This window comes from Scyliorhinus canicula, chromosome 7, assembly GCF_902713615.1.
Source record: "Scyliorhinus canicula chromosome 7, sScyCan1.1, whole genome shotgun sequence".
NCBI classification, from domain to species: Eukaryota; Metazoa; Chordata; class Chondrichthyes; order Carcharhiniformes; family Scyliorhinidae; genus Scyliorhinus; species Scyliorhinus canicula.
In genome coordinates this window covers 104,883,419-104,908,618 of record NC_052152.1, presented here as the reverse complement: position 1 = coordinate 104,908,618, position 25,200 = coordinate 104,883,419, and the positions used below count along the sequence as shown (strand labels likewise).

At 45.6% G+C, this 25,200-nt stretch overlaps 1 protein-coding gene across 1 annotated transcript in view; it reads right to left on the bottom strand.

Moving 5' to 3' along the window:
• Window positions 1–1,897: 1,897 nt before the first annotated feature.
• The window catches only part of LOC119969242 (guanylate cyclase soluble subunit beta-2-like), a 72,908-nt gene continuing 49,605 nt past the window's right edge, over window positions 1,898–25,200 (bottom strand). The window contains exons 11-16 of the mRNA XM_038802593.1: window positions 24,124–24,272; window positions 22,933–23,079; window positions 13,669–13,823; window positions 10,767–10,972; window positions 7,618–7,695; window positions 1,898–4,780 (exon numbers count right to left, since the gene is read on the bottom strand). Coding sequence (XP_038658521.1) covers window positions 4,629–4,780; window positions 7,618–7,695; window positions 10,767–10,972; window positions 13,669–13,823; window positions 22,933–23,079; window positions 24,124–24,272 — 887 coding nt within the window. The 3' untranslated portion in view covers window positions 1,898–4,628. The remainder of the gene's footprint in view (window positions 4,781–7,617; window positions 7,696–10,766; window positions 10,973–13,668; window positions 13,824–22,932; window positions 23,080–24,123; window positions 24,273–25,200) is intronic.

Sequence of the window (25,200 nt, the reverse complement as noted above, 5' to 3'; positions counted from 1 at the left end):
GGAAAATCCCACCTCGGAACCTTGGGTAATCAGCAGGGTTATTCTGTTCTTGCGTGGCCAAGTTTCGGATGAGGTACTTGGATTGGAATCATTGCCAGTGTAAAGTGTTTGTGTTGTTTGTCCCTGGCAGGGTGAGGTGAGTCCTGTGAACACCGACAAACACTGGCATTCGCAGTGAGGAGCTGCTGTGGCTACAAAATGTGATCAGCAAAACATTTTGTCATGGCGATATGTTTGTGCGATTCCCAGTGGCTATTCAGAGGAAGAGATTAATTTTGCTGCACAGAATGTAAACAGAGAGGGATTTAATGAGCTCCACAGATGTCAGCAGTCAAAGGTGTGGAGAAAATTAATTTCCCAGCGATGGTGTCTGTACACCTTCATTTTCAGCCTTTACAAAGTGCTCTCCCGCTCTACAGGTGTAATGTTCACTGACACTAACGAATAACTAAAATGTCTAAAATGAATACAGTTGGAAATAATTGTCCAACACTAACTTACACTAAGATATTACAGAACTACTCTAATATGCGATTGCTATCAACTCCTAACAAACACCTTCTGATGGAACACATGGTGCATCCGGATCCTGGGACAGCATACTCACCCCACCTGCTGGTCGGATGCTAGAACTACAACAGTAAAACATATAACTTACAACACACATGCATATGATGATGAACTACTCATATGATTTACAGATGATAGTCTACCTATCACCACAACAGGCATTTCAGGGCCCAAGTGCTGTGGGCAATCAACCATGGGGGCCAGCGATGAATCATATCTGTTACCCACACATACGCATTTTCCAATGGGTGGGAATGAAGAAGTCAATGGAGAGGGGTTCAGACATAGATTGATTTTCCTCTTCCAAACAGATACGATGAGCTAACTCAACAGAGAACAAGGATTGAACATGAAAAGTTGCTGCTCTGTCTATTCCTGAGATACGTGACTGAATGTTTTACTGCCAAGCTGCATGCTGCTTCTGCCCACTGAATCATCGGTGAAATTTTGCTTCTTCCCTGATTGCCCACAGGGTGGGATCCTCAATTGGATGTGCCAAACCGTGGCCTTTTGTGTAAATTCAGGGCTCAGCTTCATTTGCAAAGTATGAAGGGCCCAGACATTTAATGGTGTCACAACAGCTTTTCAAAAGGGGCATCTAGCAATCTAATATGGTGATTGTGCTGGCAGTAATTATATTCAAATAGTAAACACTCACCATGTTGACAAAGGCAGCAAGAGTACCAAACACTGTCTGAACTTTCCTTACTTTGTAAATGGCGACAAATGCCTGATTGAAGCCTCTGTGAACAATGGATGTGCCCTGAATGCAGGGGTCTTCAGGGAAACATTGTGGTCTCCAAAATCAGAGTCGGAGCATGCTCAGCCCATTTGCTCCTCCCCCTTTATTCCCTCTCACCCTCCCCCTCAACCCCCTCTCACCCTCCCCCTCGATCCCCTTTCACCCTCCCCCTTGACCCCCTCAACCCCTTTCAACCTCCCCCTTGACTTCCCCCACCCTCCTCGCCCCCGCCTGCCCATTGTCCCCCACTCATTGCCTTGGAGAGAAATCATTGGCCCTGGAGCTTCTCCTATTTTAAACCCTTATTTCCGCCCTCCACCACCCACCAATGGGAAATCCCATTGGCAAGCAGCGGGAGGATAGAATCCCACTGCCAGCGAATGGTGTGCCGGCGAGAAACACACGGCTGGGGAACCGGACAATCCTGCCCGGAATCTTGACTTTTGAGCGTGTTCTATGTCCATTGTAGCTCTGGCTGTACCATCTATGTTATAACAAATAATGACAATAACAGAAACATTCTGGATATTTCTCTCGATAATATATTTATTATCATTGAAATTGAGTAGACATCTTTTTCCAGGCCAACTTACACACCACATAACTCACTTATATATTCAACATATTCTAACATACAAAACTAAAAATTAGCATATTAGGGCAAAGTTTTGTGAAGTCAGGGCGCTTCTGGTGAATTGTTTGCTCAGAGACACAGTACCTCATCCAGGCACTATACTTGAAAAATTGAAGAGCATATGTTCACCCGAGGATACAGAGCCTTTATGTGAAACTGTTTGTGCAGGGACTGTCAGATAGGGGGACCCCAAAGAAATCGATGATCGATTGCTGGCTAATGGCCAGGGTTTTGATTGCCAATTAAACCAACTCACCGCACAGCCAATCACCCTTCATCAGGAATCATCATGCTACTTAAGAATAGGCTGCACTAATCATGTTTGCCAATGAGAATAACCTCTGATATATAATGCTGAAGTATGCGACTGGTTTACAATATGCCCATGCATGGCACCCTTTCCACCCTGAGCCTTTATTTCGGAAGTGTTCCTCCTCTCACATTCATTCACATGAGCCTCGTGTGGACTCATTTCCTCACAGCCTTCTTGGACAGATTCCGTCACTGCCCCATTATGATTCAGTGGGTTTGGCTCTTGTATTTCACCAGCCGTAATGTGCTTTCAGACATCCAGTGGTCATGAAAAGTGCTAAATAAATGCAATTCCTTTCTCCCTCGTTCCCTTCCTCCCTTTATCTAGGTCAAGGTAGCCCAGGGCAGCAGAAAGATACTGGTTACAAGTGGCAAACCTCACCCAAACATGTGATCTCCACAAATGAAAAACACTGCACTTTCTGATGAGGGAATCTATTTTGAAGGGTTTTGGAAATGAGCAAGTAGGAGGGTATGTGCTAGTCACGGCTTGTTGTGATGTTTTAATTGTATTTTTTATTAATTCTGTATCATGAAACATTCTACTACCTTGTAATGAAAGTGATATGCGATTGGCTACTTAGGAGCCCTTCCAAACCTCTCCTTCTCCTGTCCTCCTCTCAATTTGGTATGAGACAAAGAAATAGATGCCACAGTGTCCAGCAGTGCCTATACTTGTATCTCACAGTCCCACTCTCTCTCTCACAAACTCCTACCCAGAGACAAGGATTTGTTGGGCAAGGATGGATCAGAGAGAAGGGGAGAACATATTGGGCCAGAACAACACTTCGATATTTCATCAATAGTCACTTGGTCAACAGAAATTTTCAAGACTGATATTGATAGATTTGTGTTAGGTAAGGGTGCTACAGAAACTGAAGAAATGATAGGTAAATCGATTTGAGGTATAGATTAGCCATTATCCAACTGAATTAACATGTTTGAGGGGCTGAATAGTCCATAGCTGTACTCTTGTAAAAGGTTAGTCTAAGACTAACGTGAGGTCTTTCTTTTGGGAAAATGTTGGCTGGAAGATTTTCTTTGTGTTGTATGTTACACCTGCCTGTTCAGAATGTGTTTACGGTATATGCATACCTCAAGGAACTGTTCTCGTCCCTTACGGTGATTAGTGCAAAGTTAGACAGCAAGACAGCACAAGGCACTAATAGATGGGAAAAAAAGAGCAAGGCTCATGGGGAAATGGTGCAAAACATAGGAACAAGAAAGGATTTATTGTCTATTACAGAAAGGTCCCTAAAGAAGTATTGGACAGCGCTGGATTGCAGTTTGAGAATTTGAACTCAGTTTTAAGAAAAAAAAGTTGCCAGCTAAAAATGATCTTGAAACTATTGAATTAGCATTAAAACCCTTTATGGAAAGAAGCCAACTGTCCTTACCCAGTCTGTCATATATACAACTTCAGCACCACAATAATGTGGGTGAGACTCTTAACTGAGCACTGAGTGTCCTGGATGGGGGAATGAAGAATGGATAATAAATGATCTCAGATCTTAGAATCCCTACAGTGCAGAAGGGGGCCATTCGGCCCATAAAGTCTGCATCGACCCTGCAGCAGTGCTAAATGATGGGCTTGCCAGATGTGCCTACATACGGAGAATGAAAATTAAAATATCGCAGCCTGAAACTGCTCCTCACTATTCTATTAGTTCCAACAGTAAGGTCAGAAGGCACCACATGGTATTGGAGCTGGAATCTGAATGCAAAGGCATATTGCTGGAGAGGTGTTGAGAGGGCAATTCATGGGGTGAGTGGGAGAAAAGGTTCAACATATCATGAAGTGCAAGAACTAAGGCATGTTTCAAGAAGGTTGTGATTTTGTGAGCATGAATGACTGTTTACCTCTGACTGCCTGCCAGTTGAACCTTAATCTGATACATCCCTACTCTCCAAACTATGCAGTCTGGATTGTTACACGAGTATAGGAAATGAGGCGTGAAGGATTAGTGAAGAAATAATGAGAACTACACAAGAAACCATTGGTTTGAATATCCCTAGCACGTCTGGAAGCAATTGGTCAACAGTGCAGTGCAGGGACAATTCCATAACAATTCAATTCCTTACCTCTGCTCTTCCAAAACCTCCTTACTAAACTTCAGTATTTATTATTTTACCTATCCATGACACATTTGCAAGAGTAAAAAGACCTAAAGACCTTGGGAGGATGCAATGTTGTGGAGATTTATGAATATTTTTAAATTATTTGTTGAAACGCAACCAAAAGGTTTCTGAGGGAAACTCGGTCCAAAAAAACATTCCAAATGAACTTAATTGTTTTTGTTTCATCAGGGTTCAAGGTGAAAACACAACAAATTAATGTGCTGCTCGATTTGGGTGCACACAGCACTCTGTTTACAATAAGATACAAAACTCTGATTTTCCATTTTCTTTATGGAGAGTCTCCTTATTATTCAGGTCCAGTCTTGACTCTGCTCCACCTTCTCCCCCGAAAATAACTGTGCTCCCAGGGCACTCGTTATGCTGGGATCTGTTGATTTCCCTATCTTCATAATAAAAAAGAGTTGATATTAATAGAGTAACCTCATCAAACTATATATTCAAAAAGGAAACCAGTGCTCGCGTGCTGTGCATACTGAATTGGTTCACCATCCATAGTCATTGTGTATTACTGATTTATTTAATTCCCAGCTAATGCCAAAGTGCAAGATGTACAACATTAATTTATTCAAATAAGTGAAATAAAGTGAATTATATTTAAAAAGTGGGCAATGCAGGAGAGAGCTGCTGATCAGTCTGCGAACTGAGGAATGGAAATTAGTCTAAAATAGAGATGTGAGACTACAATATATGTTCTTTTATAAAACAAATGTCAATGATTTGCTAGACAGCAGCTATGAGAACACACATTTAAAATCTAATTTCAATATCAAGAAACAACAACAACACACATTGATATAACCCTTCCCCTTCTGTTCTTCTTGCTGGACGATGGTCTCTCTTGTTCTTTTAGTTTGTAGGCTGACCTGCTGGGTTCCCTTAGGAGTTGATAAGATCCGCCATGTCAGTCACATGATGGCATATTTCAATGCCTCCCATTGCCCATGATAATTGGTGATTGGTACGCAATGGGGGAATGATGGCCATCAATGTACCAGCTACAATTAGCTCACTGATGGCTTTTGATTTGATATTCCCTCCTCATGGCCCAGGCACATCTGGTAATCATTGTCTATTTAAATTCAATAAGGGTGGTCAATTTTAACCTGGGAAACCAATTTGCATTTGAGAACTTTCCAGAAGTAGATTCAGACATGAAATTATTTTTTGTGCCGAAATTACAACATTCGTCCCTTGACACTGGTTGGCTATCTTGGGCAGCATTTTGACCACTTTTTAAAGTCAATTTTCAAAAGTCTGCCTTAACTGAAGTCTGTTTCTTGAAAGTGAGGAACATGATATCATTGCAGGCATGACATGTCTTCACTTTTTCAGGAAGTTAATTAGTTTAGTATCCAAACTAATCAATGCATTCCTCCCAGCTCCCACTGGAAGTCCTGAGCTCAGTCGCTGATTTCACGTCTTCTCAATTTCTGCTCTGTCCAGCTGAAACCAGCATAGGGTCATAAGAGTTTTTACAGCACGGAAAGAGGCCCTTCAGCCCATTGTGTCTGCCTCCTCTGGGTGAAAATGTTTTCCTCACATCCCCAGTAAATCTTCTGCTCCTCACCTTAAATCCATGCCTCCTGGTTATTGACCCTTCCGCTAAGGGCACATCTTCCTTCCTATCCACTCTTTCTATGCCTCTCACAATTTCATACACCTCAATCAGATCCCCCCATTCAGCCTTCTCTGTTCCAAGGAAAACAACCCAAGCCTATCCAGTGTCTCTTCATAGCTGAAAGGCTGCAGCCCAGGCAACATCCTGGTGAATCCCCTCTGCACCTTCTCTAGTGTAATCATTTCCTATAGTGTGGCACACAGCAATCCATCTGTGGCCTAACCAGCGTTTTATACAGCTCCATCATATTCTGTGCCTCAGCTAACAAAGACAAGCATCCCATATAGCTTCTCAACCTCCTTAAATATCTGTCCTCCTGTCTTCAGGGATTTGTGAACCTGCACACCAAGGTCCCTCTGATCCTCTGTACTTCCTAGGGTTCTACCATTCATTGTATATTCCCTTGCCTTGTTAGGCCTCCCAAAATGCATTATCGCACACATTTCAGGGTTAAATTCCATCTGACAATCTAACTAGCCCGTGTATATCGTCTTGCAATCTAAGACTTTCCTCCCCACTATCTGCCACACCACCAATGTTCTTGTCAGCTGCGAATTTAAGAGGTGTATAGTCTAGCTGGTGTCCTGTTTGGCTCTGATCTGAAGTTCAAATCTTAATCTCATCCAGCCATGTGACCATCCTTTTTCCTTTCTGCAGTATTACTGAGTGTCTCTCTGAATGAGACAGTGCTCAGGAGGTTTGATTGTTGAAATAGGATTTATTGTCTAGTCCTCTACGTCAACATTAATCAAAATGGCCAAGTTTTGAATTCATGAAGAATCGAAGGGTCACTTTCCATCTCACACAGCTGACCGCAAGCCACCTGCAGGGGGCACACTTCAGGTGCATTGTTCTGTGGAATAATGATCAATTGGCAATCTGTCAGATTCTAGGTTTCCCACTGGAATACTTCGCTCTTATTCAGGCCCATTCCTTTTGTCTTTCTTCACAGTGTATTGTTTGCAGTAATTGTATCCTCAAGGTAGATCTCCAAATGGTGACGTTTCTTAATGGGACGTCCTCATGACTTGAATGATTAGCTTTTTGTTTTCTTCAATGTGTATCTCATTCCTTTTTTTCTCTGTAGCTGTTATCACAAGAATGGAATATTAAAGCCCCTCTAAGAACATCAATTTGATTGGTTTCTCTGGCTGAACAATAGGACAAGCTTAGGTCTTAACTATGGCCTTATGGTATTCACAGAATCACAGAATAAGACGGTCAAGAATTAGATCTGTACCGACACATGAAATACACCTGACCTACCTGCCTAATCCCATTTGCCAGCAATTGGCCCATAGCCTTGAATGTTATGACGTGCCAAATATTCATCCAGGAACTTTTTACAGGATGTCTCTACCACCCTCCCAGTCAGGGCATTCCAGACTGTCACCAGCCTCTGGGTAAAAAGGTTTTATCCTCAAATTCCCCTAAACCTCCTGCCCCTCACCTTGAACTTTTGTCCCCTCATAACTGACTCTTCAACTAAGGGGTACAGCTGCTCCCTATCCATCCTGTCCATGCCCCTCATAATCTTGTACACCTCAATCAGGTCACCCCTCAGTGTTCTCTGCTCCGCCAACAATTTACCAGAAGATTTACCTGTGGGTGTCTGCTTACTATCAGCATACTTCATGCTAACAACAGGCTTGTGATCTTGATCTTCACTGTTGTTATGTTCTGTAAATTGAAGAAGAGCTATCTATTCAGTAACAATTTGATGATCTGCCTTAATCCTATAATTAGACCATGATCCACGTGCAATTAATATTTCACCTCAGTTACTCATTAACTGGTGAATCAAGACCATAAAATGTATTCCTTTATCTCAATATTTCAAGCTTTCTTCTGGCAGGTAACTGGTTAAATTATTGATAATAAATAACAATCATTGATTGAAATTGTATTGTACCATATTATTAGCAAATCTGTTAAGTGTTACAGAAAATTATGTTGTCTTCTCTTTAAACAAAGATGTTAATCATGACTTCTGAATGGTGTTAGAAAGGCAGAAGAAGAATTGCATCTGGATGCGTCAACACATTCCTTAGAAATACCGCACAGTCTCTTTCGGCTGTTAAAGGCCCGTTTAGTCAATGATTCTTCTCAAAGGAATGTTTCAAGGATCATGAATTAGCAGTTTGGTTATCTGAAAACCTCCTGTCATGAGGTCCTGGGACAGCAGCAGACTAGATTATTTTTGTGGGATTATAGAAGTCCATTAATGCTCCTCAATAGCTCACAGAAATAACTGAATACTTTTTAAAAATAAATTTAGAGCACCCAATTCATTTTCCTAATTAAGGGGCAATTTAGCGTGGCCAATCCACCTACCCTGCACATCTTTGGGTTGTGGGGGCGAAACGCACGCAAACACAGGGAGAATGTGCGAACTCCACACGGACAGTGACCCAGAGCCGGGATCGAACCTGGGACTTCGGTGCCGTGAAGTGGCAGTGCTACCAACTACGCCACTGTGCTGCCCTAATAACTTTGTTTGGTGTCTTCTCTTCCATTGTGCCTGTGAAATCTGCATGGTGCAGGCTTCAACCAGACCCAACTTGACTGGCAAGGAGCTCCTATTACCTTCACAGGGCTTTGATACAGGACATCGACCTCCCTGTTAATGACAGGCAGATTAGGCCTGTGGCTCAGTGGGTAGTGTCCCTGCCTCTGAGTCAAAAGCTCTGAGTTCAAGTCCCTCCTTCAGGACTTGATGGAGTCGAGGGGTTCATGGAGTCATATCGTGGCCAATCCTCCCAACATACCTCAATGGTAGGCAGTAAGAGTGGAGAGTATCCTAGTCAGCTGTGAGGTGGATAGAAATTAAAGCCACTTCCATTACTCTCCATGTAAAAGTGTATGTTGCCACAGCAGCTGGGACTCCTGGTGGGTGGGATGGGGCAGGAAGGCTGGTGTGAAACATATTGGTGCCAACAGACCAGGGTTTACATAACAAAGGAACTAGGAGCAGTAGGCAATTCAGCCCCTCGAGCCTGCTCCATCATTTAATACAATCATGGCTGACCTCATCTCGGGCTCAACTCCACTTTCCTGACCCTTCTCCATAACCCTTCAACCCATCACTAATTAAAAATCTGCCTATCTCCTTAAAATTACTCAATGTCCCGGCATCCACCACACTCAGGGGTAGTGAATTCCACAGATTCATGATCCTTTCAGAGAAATAATTTCTTCTCATCTTGGATTTAAATCTTATCCTAAAACTATAACCTCTCATTCTAGATTGCCCCACAAGAGACAACATCTGCTCTGCGTCTACTTTGTCAATACCTTTTATCATCCTATGTACCTCAATTAGATCACCTCTCATTCTTCTAAACTCCAGAGAGTATAGGCCTAAACTCTCAATCTCTCTTCATAAGACAAACCCCTCGCCTCTGGAATCAATCTAGTGAACCTCCTCTGAACTTCCTCCACTGCAATTACATCCTTCCATAAATAAGAGGTCCAAAATTGTACACACGGTCAGGTAGGGTCTCACCAATGCCTTGTAGAGTCGCAGCAAAACGTCTCCACTTTTAGCCATAAAGGCTAAAATTCCATTTGCCTTCCTTATTTCCTGCTGTACCTGCAGACTAGTTTTCTGCGATTCATGCATGAAGACAGGCAGATCCCTCTGCACCAATGTTTCTTTCCATTTAGATAATAAGCTGCCTTTCCATTTTTCCGACCAAAATGGATAACCTCACACTTATCCAAGTTAAACTCCAATTCCCAAATTTTGGCCCATTCACCGAACCTATCTATATTTGATCCCCGTTGTTCCAAATAGGGTGAATTTGCGACCTGCCACCTAGCCCCAGTTGCCGACGCTGAGGGTCAGAGAACTCGAGAAGGAAAGTTGCAGTGTAAATCGAGACCGGCAGGTTACCTCCTGGAATAACACTGACAATAACCTATCCACAACTTTGCTGCTGTTGCGAGATAGTGTGAAATTTAAAAAGTGGGGAGAAAATTGATCAGTAAAGGGAAATCTTAATCAAAATGATCACTATTTGCAGTCAGGTCAGGCAAATACATCTTTTAATATGGCTGTTTTGAAAAAGTGAATATAAACTTCTCAGGCAACCGATGAGTTCCAAGTGAAATGAAATGAAATAAAAATGGCTTGTTGTCACAAGTAGGCTTCAAATGAAGTTACTGTGAAACGCCCCTAGTCACCACATTCCAGCGCCTGTTTGGGGAGGCTGATCCAGGAATTGAACCGTGCTGCTGTCCTGCCTTGGTCTGCTTTCAAAGCCAGCGATTTAGCCCTGTCCTAAAGGGGGCTTGTACCTACAGCAGAACTCACAGCAGACAGTCTATTTTACAGTGGAGTCTATTTACAGTCTATTTAGTAAGCAGACAGAGTCTATTTATGCAGCACATTCCAACAGTCTACAGAGTCTACTTTAAATGTGTATCTATAAACTGGAGCAAACAAAATCCTGGTCAAAACTACAACAACATCTCACAATTAAAATCAAGATGATTTCCCCTGCAACCTGCAGCGAGTAGAGGATAGTTACATGACAGGGCTCAGGTAAATTAATAAAAATGTAACTATTTGTGCATTAAACCTTTTCTGACATGGCCTCTATCACTGGCACTTTTCTGTTTATTTTTTACCTAACTATGAAACACTACTTATACCTTGACAGTGCTAACTGCAATTACCACCTTTGAATCGGGTTGCAAAAAATGCGATATAATTGTCAGAATTGTTATCCCCCTCTAGTAAGACTCACCGTTCTGCTTACTCTGCTCAGAGTTCCCCTTGCTGCCGCCATTGCATTGCTTGGGATCTCCTTCATTGCTCATTGGTGGTATCCCCATGATGTCATCTTCAGTGACATGCAGGTTCTGAACGAGGAAGTAGGTGATCATATTCCCTTTACCTTTCACCGTGATTGGACCCCTCTCCACTATTTCAAAGCCTTTGTTTTGTAGGGCCCTGTATGAGAAGAGTATGATTTTATTCAAGTATGCGTTTATTTAGAGGCTCTAATCTTTGCCCAAATATCATTCATTTACTGCCTTTCACAACCTCAGGATATCTTTGAAGTGCTTTTGACATGTCACTTTAGTAATTAGGAAATGCAACAGCAGTTTGTGCATAGTTGAAATGCTCGATCTTGACAATTCTACTCAGTCTTAAAACCGACTTCACGCAAATAATGGGTCCATTCCAACCAAAGTTATTTTTGGGGTGGGAAGGACCGACAGAGAGTGCCTGAGTTGGAGAATTCACCAATCTCCATTGTGCAGTCTTCATAATCCAGGCATCCCAAGTCAGCTATAGTACAAGACAGGTGCAGAGTATCTTGTCCACATGTCTTAACCCCAACTATCTAATGGTATCATGTAAGGAAATATTAAGAAGGTGACCAAAAACGTGGCCAAAGTGTTTGGTTTTAATCAGAACATAAAAGTAAAATGCTGGACAATCTCAGCAGGTCTGACAGCATCTGTGGAGAGAGAAGGGAGCTAACGTTACGAGTCTGGATGACTCTTTTTCAAGGCTGGAGGGAACTGGAAATAGGGTCAGGTTATACTGTTGTGGGGGGGAGGGGGCGAGGAGCGGTGGGGCTGGATAGGGGCCCAGCGATAGGTGGAGATTGACAAAGATGTTGCGGACAGAAGGACAAGGGACAGAAGGACAAGGGACAGAAGGGGATGCAAATGGGGGTGATTAAGGTTGCGTTAGATTAGAATAAATAGATTAGAATGTGTGAAGGGCATAACAAAGGTAAGAAATGTGTCAAAGAGTAACAGGAACAAGGAACAGATGGCCCAAGTGGGATGGTCGAGGGGGGATGAGGAGAAAACAGATGAATAGAAGATATGAAAATAAATTGAGACAAATTCGAAATGGGGTGAAGGTGGAGGAGAGAGTTCACTGTTTGAAATTGTTGAACTCAGTGTTAAGTCCAGAAGGCTATAATGTGCCTAATCCGAAGATGGGGTGCTGTTCCTCCAGTTTGCGCTGGGCTTCACTGGAGCATTACAGCAGGCCAAGGACGGACATGTGGACATGAGAGCAGGGCGGTGAATTGAAATGGCAAGCGACTGGAAGGTCTGGCCCTGCTTGCTGACGGACCAAATGTGTTCTGCAGAGCGGTCACCCAGTCTACGTTTGGTCTCTCCAACGTAGAGTAGATGGCTTTGGGAGCAGCGAATGTAATAGACCAGATTGAAGGAGGGGCATCTGAAGTACTGCCTCACCTGAAAAGAATGTTTAGACCCTTGATAGTGACAGGGAGGAGGTAAAGGGGCTGGCGTTACACCTCCAATTGCATGGGAAGGTGCCGTGGGAAGAGGGTGAGTTGTTGGGGGTGATGGAGGAGTGGACAGGGTATCCCGGAGGGAACGGTCCATGCGAAAAAGTGACAGGGGAGTGAGGGGAAGGTGGCATCGTACTGGAGTTGCCAGAACTGGCGGCGGAGGATGATACTTTGAATGCGGAGGCTGGTGGGGTGAAAAGTGAAGACAAGGGGGGCCCTATCCTAGTTCTGGGAGGGAGGGGAAGGGGTGAGAGCAGAGGTGCGGAAATGAGTCGGACACGATTGAGAGTCCTGTTCCACAGTGGGTGGGAACCTGCGATTGAGGAAGAAAGAAGACAAGTTGGCAGCACTGCTTTGGAAAGTGGCATCATCAGAACAGATGCAGCAGAGGCATAGGAACTGGGAGAATGGGATGGAGTCCTTACAAGATGTGGGTAATGAAGAGCTGTAGTCAATGTAGCTGTGGGAGTAGGTGGGTTTCCAATGGATAGATACATTTTAAAGGAGGAGAGAGGATAGAGAGGCTTAAGGAGAGAATTTCAGAACACAGCATCCAATGGCAGTGCTATGAAAATCTGGGCTGTGCACGGAAAGGAGATGGTGGTTTAATAGTAATGCCACCTGACTAGTAATCCAGAGGCCCAGACTAATGACCTGTGGTTACGCGTTCAAATACTACCGTAGCAGCTGGTGAAATTTAAGTTCAATTAATAAATCTGGAATATAAAAACTCATCTCAATAATGGTGAAACTCTCATCGATTGTCAGAAAAAGCCTCCGGTTCACTAATGCCCTTTACGCAAGGGAACATCTGTCCTTACCTTGTCTGGTGGTAAGGCCAACATTTGTTGCCCATTTCTAATTGCTTAGCGGCTTGTTCAGCTTTTGTTTGGTGGCCCACATGTGACTCCAGATCCGCAACAATGTGGTTGACTCTTAACTACCTTCTGAAGAAGCTGAACAAGCCGCTGAGCAATTAGAAATGGTTAACAAATGTTGGCCTTGCCAACAACGCCCACATCCCATGAAAGAATACATTTTTTTTTTAAATTCCAGAGTTAGAGGAGTGCTAAGATCTCAAAGGGTAACAGAGCTGGATGTAATTACAGAGATAGGGCCAGTGAGGGATTCGAAAACAAGCATGAGCATCTTAAAGTGGAGATGTTGTCAGAACAGGAACATTGGAGGTCAGCCAACACCAAGGGCAATGGTTGAACAGAACTCGGTGTGAGTTAAAATATGGGCAGCAGAGGTTTGACAGGTTCAAAATGGAGAATGCAGGATAGCATTGGAATACTCAACTCTGGAAGTGACAACGGCATGGATAAGTGTCTCAGATGAGCTGAGTACGAGTAGAGTTCACTACCTGTTTGCTGTCGGACTGAGATGGATTTTGCCTGGCACACCGTGGCTCTCCATCCTTGAGGCAGTATTAACTGTGTCGCCAAATAGACAATATCTAGGCATCTTATCGCCAACCACTCCAGCCAAAACCGGACCAGAGTGTATGCCAACTCGGATCTGGTTGTACAAAAGAAAGAATTCATGTCAATTCATCATGAGAACCCACTTAAAAAAGACCCTCCCCAGCCTTTAATTATTGGCATCCGAACACTAAGGTATTCCACCCCCCCTCCCTCTCTCTGCGTTGTCAATCAATAACTCTGATCCGGAGTAATTTTTTTATACCACCAAAACTTTATTACATTGACTCATAACACTATTAGATTATTTTACTCATCTACAGTGTTACATTAAATAACAAGTTGACCTGCTCACAAGGATTCATTAATGTCCTTTAGGGAAGGAAATCTGCAACTGTGATCCTGTCTGGTCCACATGTGACCCCAGACTCACAGGGGTTGACCCTTACCCGAGATGACCAAGTGAGCTATCCAGTTGGATAAAACTGCTGCAGAAAAGTTGGAAAGGAATAAAACCAAGTAGAGCACCAAGCTTCAACCTAGGCTTGGAAATGGGACACCCTGCCCAATTGACCCAGTAAAGTTCTCCTCACTAATAGCTTGGAGGTTTGAGCCAGAATTGGGAGCGTTTCCCCACGAACGAGTCAAACAGCATCCTGACATAATCATACTCACCGAGTCATACCTTACAGACAATGCCCCAAACACCACTACAGCCAGAGGTGGCAGCACAGTAGTATACGTAGGAGGAGTTTTCCCTCGGCATTCTCAGCATTGTCTTTGGACCCCATGAAGTCTCATGGCATCCGGTCACACCTGGGCTTGAAAACCTCCTGCTAATTACCACCGCCCACCCAACCCCCAGCTGATGGATCAGTAGCACTTGGAAGAAGCACTGAGGGTGGCAAGGGCACAGAATGTACTCTGGGTGGGAGCTTCAATGGCCACTAAAGCAATGTCACACTTTCCCAATATCTCTGTGGTATATTGTAAAGCAAAGGCTGCGATCTGATGGAAAAGTTTCTAAGTGTCATTTCAGGTGGGTTTGGCAGGGAGTTACTCCCCGCTCTGTCGCCGAGTTCCCCACCTATCTAACCACACTTAGTCACTAGGCCGATTTAATAGCCGTGTTGCGCTTGAGAAAGGGTGCGACACGGCCATTAGATCGTGGGAGAGGCCAAAATTGAGAACTATTCCGGGTGCTGTCCTGTTTGGGGTCTAATCAGCCTGTTCCCATTGCTGCAATCAGGAACCCACCTTAGCGTGGCAAAAAACCTATAATCATCACTTAAAGCCATTCTCCTTACAATGAATGGGAAAGACCCCATATCTAATGGCTTCCCAGCAAGTGGTCACGTGGACGCTGATTAGAACACCTTTTTTAAAATGTGAAGCTGACGGAATAGCTGCTGCGGGGACCTGAGGAGGTGAGTAGCCATCTTCGCTCCCAGGCAAAGAACCTGGTGGCACTGGGGTTGCTGCCACGGTGCTCAGGGTGGGGAGGTCAGCCTTGATCAGCATGGGCCGCCATTGGTGGGGGAGGTCGACTGTGAGCTATGGGGTTGCGCGTAGTTTGTGTCTCAGCACCCGTGGGCCGCCATGCCACCTCCTGGATCATGTGTACCCATTACAGATGCGACCCCAGCCCCTGCCAGGACCTCCACGCCCAGGGGTCTGGGCAGGTGATTGGAGGTCAGCCTGCATTGTGGAAGAAAGTGCCAGAGGTGTCATATTTCTCAGGTGCAACATTATTTAATGCTGTCCATATGTGTCCCCACCTGCCTCTAGCCCCCGATGGTGCAGGCTCACCTGCCTCACCTCTCCCAACTCCCCCAACCCCTTCCCCCCTCCCCCCAACCCCCCCCCCCCCCCCCCCCCCCCCCAATGCCCTCTCTGCGATCCTTGACCTGCTTAGCCTTCCGTGCTGTACCTCTGCGTCTTGGTGTGTCCCCAGGATGCACATGGCAGCCTGCTGTTTACCATGTCCCATAGCCTTCGATGTCCCTGGCGGGGGTCTTCAGGGTGCCCTGGGGCCAGTGGGCCACAGTCCACTTGCCGACGGCACATGCCCTGCTTTGCTGCCCTGTTCCAGATGCTGACTCTGAGATGCGCTGTTTTCAGAGGGGTGGAACACAGGGGAACTGATGGCCGCTGTCGCCATTCCATAGGGTGGCTCCGAGTTGCCACCCAGCACCCCGTCATCCCAGGGTCACCTCAGGACGGAGGGACAACGGGATCAAGACTGGCTACCCGTCCGTCACCTAGCTCTGCCAGCCCTGTGGCTCCCCAATGTCTGCAGCATAGGGTTGATGCCCTCGCTGATGCTCCTCAGTGACTGGGACATCCTCTGGAGTCCCTTGGCAATGCCCTGCTGAGACTGGGACATGTTCCACAGTGCCTCATCAAGATCCAGCTGGGACTGAGACATGTTCCCCAGTGTCTGGGACATTCTGCCAACATCCTCAGCCATGGCTGTCACTAACTGAGCCCTGTCTTGGGCAACTCCACTCATGCTGCTGACGTTGTGCACCAGGCTCTCCACTGCGGTCATCACCCCAGCAGTGTTGGCCTTGCTGCCATGCATTACCAGCTCCATCTCCTGCATCCGTAGCCTCAGGGACACCGTCAATCGGCTATGGGCCCGCTAGAATATCGCTGTCATCCCGAATCGACTGCATCATCTCCGGTAAACCTGGTCCAGAGGCTCAGCAACTGACTGGAACCCAGCTGGGTCTTGGGATCTAGCAGACCTGCGACTGCTGTCTCGTCTGGGTGTTCCTCCCTCCACCTGATGTGCACCAGCAACTGTGAGCTGCTCACCAGAATGTGCCTCCGAAGCCCAGCCACTAACATTGCCACCGAGGTGTGTTTCTCTGCACTGGCGGAGGGTGGGGATGACAGCTGTGTTGAGATGTTCTCATTGGAGGCGGCGGGGGGGGGGGGGGGGGGGGGGGGGTGACCACCCAGGATGGGCCAGCAGCTCGGATGGAGATCCTGCGGGAGAATGGACATGTAGTCAGTGGAGATATGGGTCAGTCTGTATGGCATTAACAACTCACGTGTGACAGGTCATCTGGGTGAGGGCTGTTGGATCCTTACCTCTGCGCCGCACACCAACTTTTATATCATTGACCGATCTGTCCTTGGCCACCCCTGCGTCCTCCAGGGCCCATTCCTTGTAGCGTGATGTCTAGCGTCCCGCTGCCATTCTGTAGCAGGCCAACCGCTCCTGCGGGGACACAGAGGGGTCATCGTTTGGCACATGCTTCGCTCATCGTGGGGAAGGGGAGTATGTGGGGGGGATATGGGAGGGGCCAGCATGGATGGCACTGTTGAACATGGGTGGGCCGAGGCATGGTGCGGTGCTGCCGTGGGCTGTGCCAGGCGCATGCATGTGGGGGGGGGGGGGCATGGGCGGGAGGTGGGGGTGGTGCCAACCCATCCCTGCAGCCCAGTGGAAGTCATTGGTCTTCTTACGACACTGGGTGCCGGTCCTTCTGAGGACGCTCCCCGAGCTGATGGTTGCTGACACTTCCACTCAGGCGGTACAGACTGCCCTCTGGCAGATCATCCGAGCCCCATGATGGAACAGGGCATCCCATCTGGTCTCAACCGCATCCCTGAATTGTGGGGTGGTCTCCTCGGTGGCATGGCTGCGATCATCCTGCTCCGATTCCAGTGGACAAGTCCAGTAAATTGTGCCCAGAGTATGTGTGTGTGAATGTGTGTCAAACGAAATTAAACTGAAGACAGCCAACTGTAAGGTTTAAATCATCAAAAGGAGTTCGGTCTAAAAGTAAACATTTGAAAGGGAGATGAACAAAGTTAATGTGCAACACCAGGGAACAAAATTAATATAAATTTGCATTAGAAGTTAAGGAGTGTGTTGAAGTTTAGCTGTTGTACTTCAAAGGGAATATGTACAACTGGCAAAGATCATAAATTAATAAAGCAAAGTATTCAGTTTATCTTTACCCAACAGTAATAGCAGTAAAAACAGCATGAAAATTTTTATATTCTGTGAAAGGAAATTTCCAAAGGACGTTAAGAACGATGGATTTTAAGATGAAAAAGAAAAAAACATATTTAAAAGAAAGATTGAAAGCTGTAGGGGTAGAGAGTAGCCATGTGGTATCATGAAGAATGTGGTGTGTTTGGAAAGAGCTGGATAGAAGCAAAGTGAACTTCACCATCCTCTGTGTTTGATGCAAAGTTTTGTCAAAAGCCTTGGATTTCCTTTAATGAGAGAGGGAGAAGCCTTGGGAAATATTTCCCCTATAGCAACAGTGGATGTATTGTGGCAATATTACTGGATTTTGTATGGAGTAAGAATCTATAGGGACTGTTGCCTGAAAAGGGTATTTAGCTGTCAGTTTAAGTAAACAGACATCTTTTGCAAACTATTTATAGGACTACTTTTAACTTTGTAAATATAATCTTGTATGTTTAAGTTTTCTTTTCACTTATTAACACATGTTTTAATTTAATGATTAGAAATTGCAAACTGTTGTGACAGCTTGTCCAAATTTCCCTTTGGGCAGCCCGGCAATTACCACCTGTCATATGGTAACATCCCCAAGAATGACCCAGTATTACCACAACTGACCAATCTGGCTTAGTCCTGAAGATCATATCTGCTATATTGTGCCTGTAGCAGGTGGTGAAGGAACCAACAAGAGGGACAAACCTACTTGACCTCGTCCTCACCAATCTACATGTAGGATATGCATCTGTCCAGGACAATACTTGTAGAAGTGTTCACTGTACAGTCCTTCTGGAGATGAAGTCTCACATTCACACTGAAGATATCATCTATTGTGTTGTGTGGTACTTACCATCGTGCTAAATGGGATAGATTTTGATACTGTCAAGTCTGGGCATCCATGAGGTCTGTGGGACTTCAGCAGCAGCAGAATTATATACAGCCATAATCTGTAACTTCACAGCCCGGCATATCCCCCATTCGACCATTACCATCATGCTGGAAGATCAACCCTGGTTCAATGAAGAGTGCAGGAGAGCATGCCAAGAGCAGCAGCAGGCATACCTAAAAATGAGCTGGCAACCAGGAGAAGCTAGAAAACAGGGCTACATGCATGCTGCAGCATGCGATAGACAGAACTAAACAATTCCACAACCAACAAATCAGATTAAAGCTCTGCATTGCTGCCACATCCAACTGTGAATAGTGGCGGACATTTAAACAGCTAGTGCCAAATCTTGAGGTGTAGCAGCTCTAAGAAAACATGTTGGCCGTATCATTTCTAAATTACCATTCCATTGATTTGCTATTTTTAAAAAAAGTTTAGTCCCCAAACATTAGTAAAACAACGTTTTTTAAGTGGAACATATTAGTGCCAATCGGCATTTTATTTTGAACCATGTGGTACTTTGAAACATTCGTCTTCAGCAGAGATGGAATTTCATCCTGCAGCAGTTTGAGTACTTAATTCAAAACTATTAAAAACACAAATGATGTAAAACTTTACTTATTTCTGTCTTAGGGAGCACTGCTTTTCTTGATTTATATTTATAACCGAGACTTGGGTGTACACGCTTTCAAAATTTGAAAATGACGCAAGACTTGAAGGTTGTGTGAACTGTGAGGAGGATAATGATAGACTGCCAGAGGATATCGACAGGCTGGTGGAATGGGCGGACATATGGTACATAAAAGTTAATGTAGAGAAGTGTGAAGTGATACATTTCAGCCAGAAGAACGAGGAGAGGTGACATAAAATGAAGGCTACAATTCAAAAGGAAATGCAGGTGCAGAGGGAGCTGGCGAATGTTTGCATAAGTCATTGGTGGTGGTAGGGCAGGTGATTGGCATGAGGAAAAACATCTTTCTGCAACAAGTGTTTTGGACTGGATTGCACTGCCTGAGCATGTGGTGGAGACAGATTCAATTGCGGTTTTCAAAAGGGGACTGGATATTTACCTGGAGAGAAAAGATTTTACTGGGCTGCAGGGAAAAGGTCAAGCAGTGGGACCAATTAAGGTGTGATGCAGAGAACCGACACAGAGCAATGTGCTGAATGGTCTACTTCTGTGCTGTAAGCGAATAACTTGATAAACACACGAGGAAGAAAGAAGCTGAAGGTTACCCTGATGGTATGATTGTTACATGAGGGAGGTATTAGGAACTTGGGTCTAAAAATGAGATTGAAGGTGTAGCAGGCAATTTAGGGTTTAAACAGACTGAGGGGAAAAATAACCTGCTAGCACAGAGTCAGAGCAATACAGCACAACCGGTCACTTTACATTGTCCCAGTCAGACTTAAACTCAGTAGTGAGAATACACAGGATGTCCCAGATCCATGTCCTTTGAGAAACTCCTGGCTGACCAGCCATTAGTCTTTTACAGAGTCTGAAGGCCTCGTTGTCCATCAATGGGAGGTTAGTTGAATATCAATAGCATGGCTCTGTTCTTTTGTATAAACGGGAGTAGGCCATTAAACAGCCAAGATAACAACGATGGTTGGGCGGCACGGTAGCCCAGTGGTTAGCACTGCTGCCTATGGCGCTGAGGGGGGCCCAATAGCCTGTTTCTGTGCTGTAAATTCCATGCAAAGTTGGCAGCAGGGAATACAAATACTATACTGTTTCACATCCTCAGGCCAGCACAGCCAAAGAATTAATGTGGGTCACATTCTCACTTCCCCCACACTCTTCCTCTCCCACCCCCTCACACTCACTCTCCCCCACCGCACATTCATAGGAACAGGAGTAGGCCATTCAGCCTCACCAGCCTGCTTCACCATTCAATGAGATCATGGCTTAACTCCATATACCTGCCTTTGGCTCATATCCCCTAATACCTTTGTGTAACAAAAATGTATCTATCTGATCTAGCATCAATTGCCATTTGTGGGAGAGAGTTCCAAACCTCTACCACTCTTTGAGTGAAGAAGTGGTCCTTAACATCTCTCCTGAATGGTCTTGGCCTAATTTTTAGACGTTACCGCTGATCTCTAAAAGCTCCAACAAGTACCGTCTCTTTCCCTGTTAATATGTTGAAGACTTTGATCAGATCATCGCTTAATCTTCTAAATTCTACAGAAAATTGGCCTAATTTGTGTAATCTCCCTCCTCCTACCCCCTTATGCTCTCTCTCACACAGTCTCTCTTCACGAACTTCTTCAGACGCTGGTGCCCTGGACTTTGGTTCACCTGGGTCCCTCTTCAGCTCGCCGGAGTCTCACTCCAGCTACCTCACACCCCCCAATTCACTGCTTCGCGTTCGGGGCCCTGGAACATAGCTTCAAAACCTACCTTTCCACTCTTCGCTGCTCGTCCCACCACTTGGTGGTTTCTCTCTGCATTTGCTGCTGATAGGCTCACAAGTGAGCCTCTTGGTAGAAATTCCAGGTGGGAACCAGCCTGTGATTATATGAGTAGCTTTGCAGCATTTTTCAAATATAAATCACTTGAATGTTCAACATGCTTGATGGGCCGTATTGAGTTGGACAAGTCTGTTTTAAATAGAAGGTGCTGGTGCAGTGCTCTGTGCACTCCGGCAGCACTGCACCACTGTAAACAACTAAGCAGAGGAGAAGGCCCCACATATATCCCCATCCTCAGTGAGTGGAATCAAGGAGCCCGAGTAAACTTGAAGCAAATGGGACAATTCACCACTGGTTGGAATCACACCCAGCACAAAGGAAGATGGTTATGGATTTGACAGGTCAATCATCTCAGCAGTCAATGCCCAACCAATATTAGACTGGGATCCCCAGTTGAAATTAGTGCCAGTGCCACATAAATGGGAAAGCAATATTTTAAAGATAACATTCGAGGTCATGGGGAGATATTGAAACTTCTAGTTCAGAAAGCAGCTTAGTAAGCATGCGGCCTGCTCAGGACAACAGGAAGGCCAGCCGATTTTCTTGGCTGGCCCACATTATCATGGCTTGGGTCATCTCACCAACCAGAAATTCAGGGAATCAGTGGGAAGAGGCTATCCAACCAGTGAAATGAGGCGCATTGGAGGCTGGCAGCCAGGGACCAGTGTGGCAATGGGGATTCAGGGCCAGTCAGTGGTTTGGGAATGGGACTTAGGAGAATTGCAGGCATGGGAGGAGTCTATAGCAGCATTCCTACTCCTCCCATACCAGAAAAGGGAAATAAACTCACCTGGGGTGGGATCTCTTCTCCTGGTGCCCCTCCTCCCACCAACTTTAGCCTGATGGGATAGGCAGGTCCTTCTCAGGTTAAAATGGCTGTCCAGTCACCATGATGTCAGTGGGACCTGATCTACATATTTAATGAAGGCCCCAGCCCTCCTTGCCTTTCAGTGAGTTTCCTTGCTGCCTGAAATTTAGGCCAGGGATAATCATCTCGGGCCTCACGGTAGCATGGTGGTTAGCATCAATGCTTCACAGCTCCAGGGTCCCAGGTTCGATTCCCGGCTGGGTCACTGTCTGTGTGGAGTCTGCACGTCCTCCCTGTGTGTGCGTGGGTTTCCTCCGGGTGCTCCGGTTTCCTCCCACAGTCCAAAGATGTGCGGGTTAGGTGGATTGGCCATGCTAAATTGCCCGTAGTGTAAGGTTAATGGGGGGATTGTTGGGATATGGGTTACGTGGGTTTAAGTGGGGTGATCATTGCTCGGCACAACATCGAGGGCCGAAGGGCCTGTTCTGTGCTGTACTGTTCTATGTTCTATGTTCTATAAGCCTCCCACTTTATTTTAACTGTCTCTCAGTGTTACTTCACCAGACCAGGGGAGTTAAAATCTCCCAAGTGCTCCATGAGAATTATAGTCCCACATGATCCTCTATTTATGGAGATCTTCTACATCTGAGATGTAAAGCCTGATCGGAGACTGGACAAGGCAACAAGACAATCACTTTAAATATCATAACACATTTGTTTCACCCCACCACTGAAAATGTGATTTTTGAATTGTAGTGGGAATATCTATGTCCTCAATTTTATCTTTGAAAATTTCAACTCCAAGAAAGAAAACAATGTTGGTACCTTGGTGAGGGCGAGCGTAATATAATGGGGACGTCACCTCGCACTGATTGCTGAAACCTGCCTGTAGTCCGACAGCAACGTCATGGTCTGCAGCCTACCATCCATCCCAGAAGTTGCAACTATTCCTTATTCAGCAAGCCCACATCTTCCAGACGTCACTGTGATAGTCATGCCTAATCCTGAACTAGGGGTCTGCGTACATGATGGTGGGGGCTCTGGTTTTGTACCTGAATAGGGTCTCCAGTAATTGGATTCTTCACACTTCTTGCAGCCATCCTCATTCCCAGGGCAAAGTTGGCGACTCTCTCCGCGTGGCTTTCAGCAGGAATGGGCACGCCGCCAACAACCATGTAGGCATCACCAATAGTCTCAACCTACACACAGTCCAAAAAGCATTCAATTACACATCCATCCAGAAATAAAGCTTTGTACCTTAATCCGTATAGAACAAGTTCCATTTCAAATCAGAGCCACAAACAAATGAACATAAAGTTATCATTTTCGTGGACCAGCCCATGTTTTGTGAGTCTTTCCTCGTGCAAAGTTCTGTCACATTCAACATCTTTTCCCCAAATCAGCATTAACGACGCAAACAAAAATAATTGGTTTGTATCGGCCAGACAAGCAGCGGTAGCTCACTCAGATTATGAGGCCAAAACATTAATTGTTAATTGATCCTGGGCTAAGTTTGCTAACCCTCCAGGATTGGTCTGGAGTATCCAGGGATTGAAGATCAATCTCCAGGACACTGCTGTCTGCCATCCTGGAGAAAAATCATAAGGCCATTAAACATTTATATTTTTTTATTTTCTTTGAACATTTCTCTTTACCAAAAGGGGCTGGTTTAGCACACTGGGCTAAATCGCTGGCTTTTAAAGCAGACCAAGGCAGGCCAGCAGCACGGTTCAATTCCCGTACCAGCCTCCCCGAACAGGCGCCGGAATGTGGCGACTAGGGGCTTTTCACAGTAACTTCATTGAAGCCTACTCGTGACAATAAGCGATTTTCATTTCATTTCAAATATAAAAAAATATTGAAAATGGTTGACAGTCAGGCATCATCCGATTGGACAATGTATCTTTTTACTTTCCAATTGGAGTAGGAAGGCAGGGTGTCACAAGGATGGATATGTTATGGCTGGAGTGGGGGTGGGCCCTAGTTTGGGGGGAGGGTTGCTGTTGGCCTTGTACTAAGCCTTAAGACCGTCTGAGATAAAATTCTACCCCAATGGTACTACACATTACTGACCAATTGTATCGTGTGCCTGAAGGAAGCTACATGTGTTTAAAGTTTCCACTTTTACTTTGAGTATCAGCAATTTGGTATCTGCCCAATTTAAAGTCCCCAGTGTTTACACAGATGGGCTGATGGGCTCCATGTTGAGGCTACATTTTAGTTACCAATGGTGCATGGCTCACCTTGTAAACATCATGGACTGTTGTAATACGATCAAATTGGGAGTACATGGAGTTGAGCATGTGGACAATCTGAATAGGCTCACAGGCAGCGCAGATATTGGTAAAAGTCACGACATCACTGAAGAGTATGGTGCATTCTTTGAAATCTCCTGAAGCAAAGCACAGATCTGTGTCACCACATCATTCATCCCCCCCACTGTGTCACCAAATCCTTCACCCTCCACCCTTGTCACCACATACTTCACCCCCCCACCCTGTGTCACCACATCATTCATCCCCCACTGTGTCACCAAATCCTTCACCCCCCACCCTTGTCACCACATACTTCACCCCCCCACCCTGTGTCACCACATCATTCATCCTCCACCCTGTGTCACCACACCACCCCCCCCCCACCCTATGTCACTGCATCCTTGACCCCCCACCCTGTGTCAACACACCTTCATCCTCCACCCTGTGTCACCACACCTTCACCCCTCCACCCTATGTCACCACACCTTCACCCCTCCACCCTATGTCACCACATCATTCACCCCCACCCTGTGTCACCACATCATTCACCCCCATCCTGTGTCACCACATCATTCACCCCCACCCTGTGTCACCACACCTTCACCCCTCCACCCTATGTCACCACATCATTCACCCCCACCCTGTGTCACCACATCATTCACCCCCACCCTGTGTCACCACATCATTCACCCCCACCCTGTGTCACCACATCATTCACCCCCACCCTGTGTCACCACATCATTCACCCCCACCCTGTGTCACCACATCATTCACCCCCCACCCTATGTCACCACATCATTCACCCCCACCCTGTGTCACCACATCATTCACCCCCCACCCTATGTCACCACATCATTCACCCCCACCCTGTGTCACCACATCCATCACCCCCTCCACCCTGTGTCACCACATCATTCATCCCCCACCCTGTGTCACTACATAATTCATTCCCAACCTGTGTCATCACATCAGAAGATGACAGTCCCAGAGGACAACAAAGCAGTGTTAAGATTCCTAGGCGTTGTAAATTTCCTTGGAAAGTTCATTTCAAACTACAGCTTTACG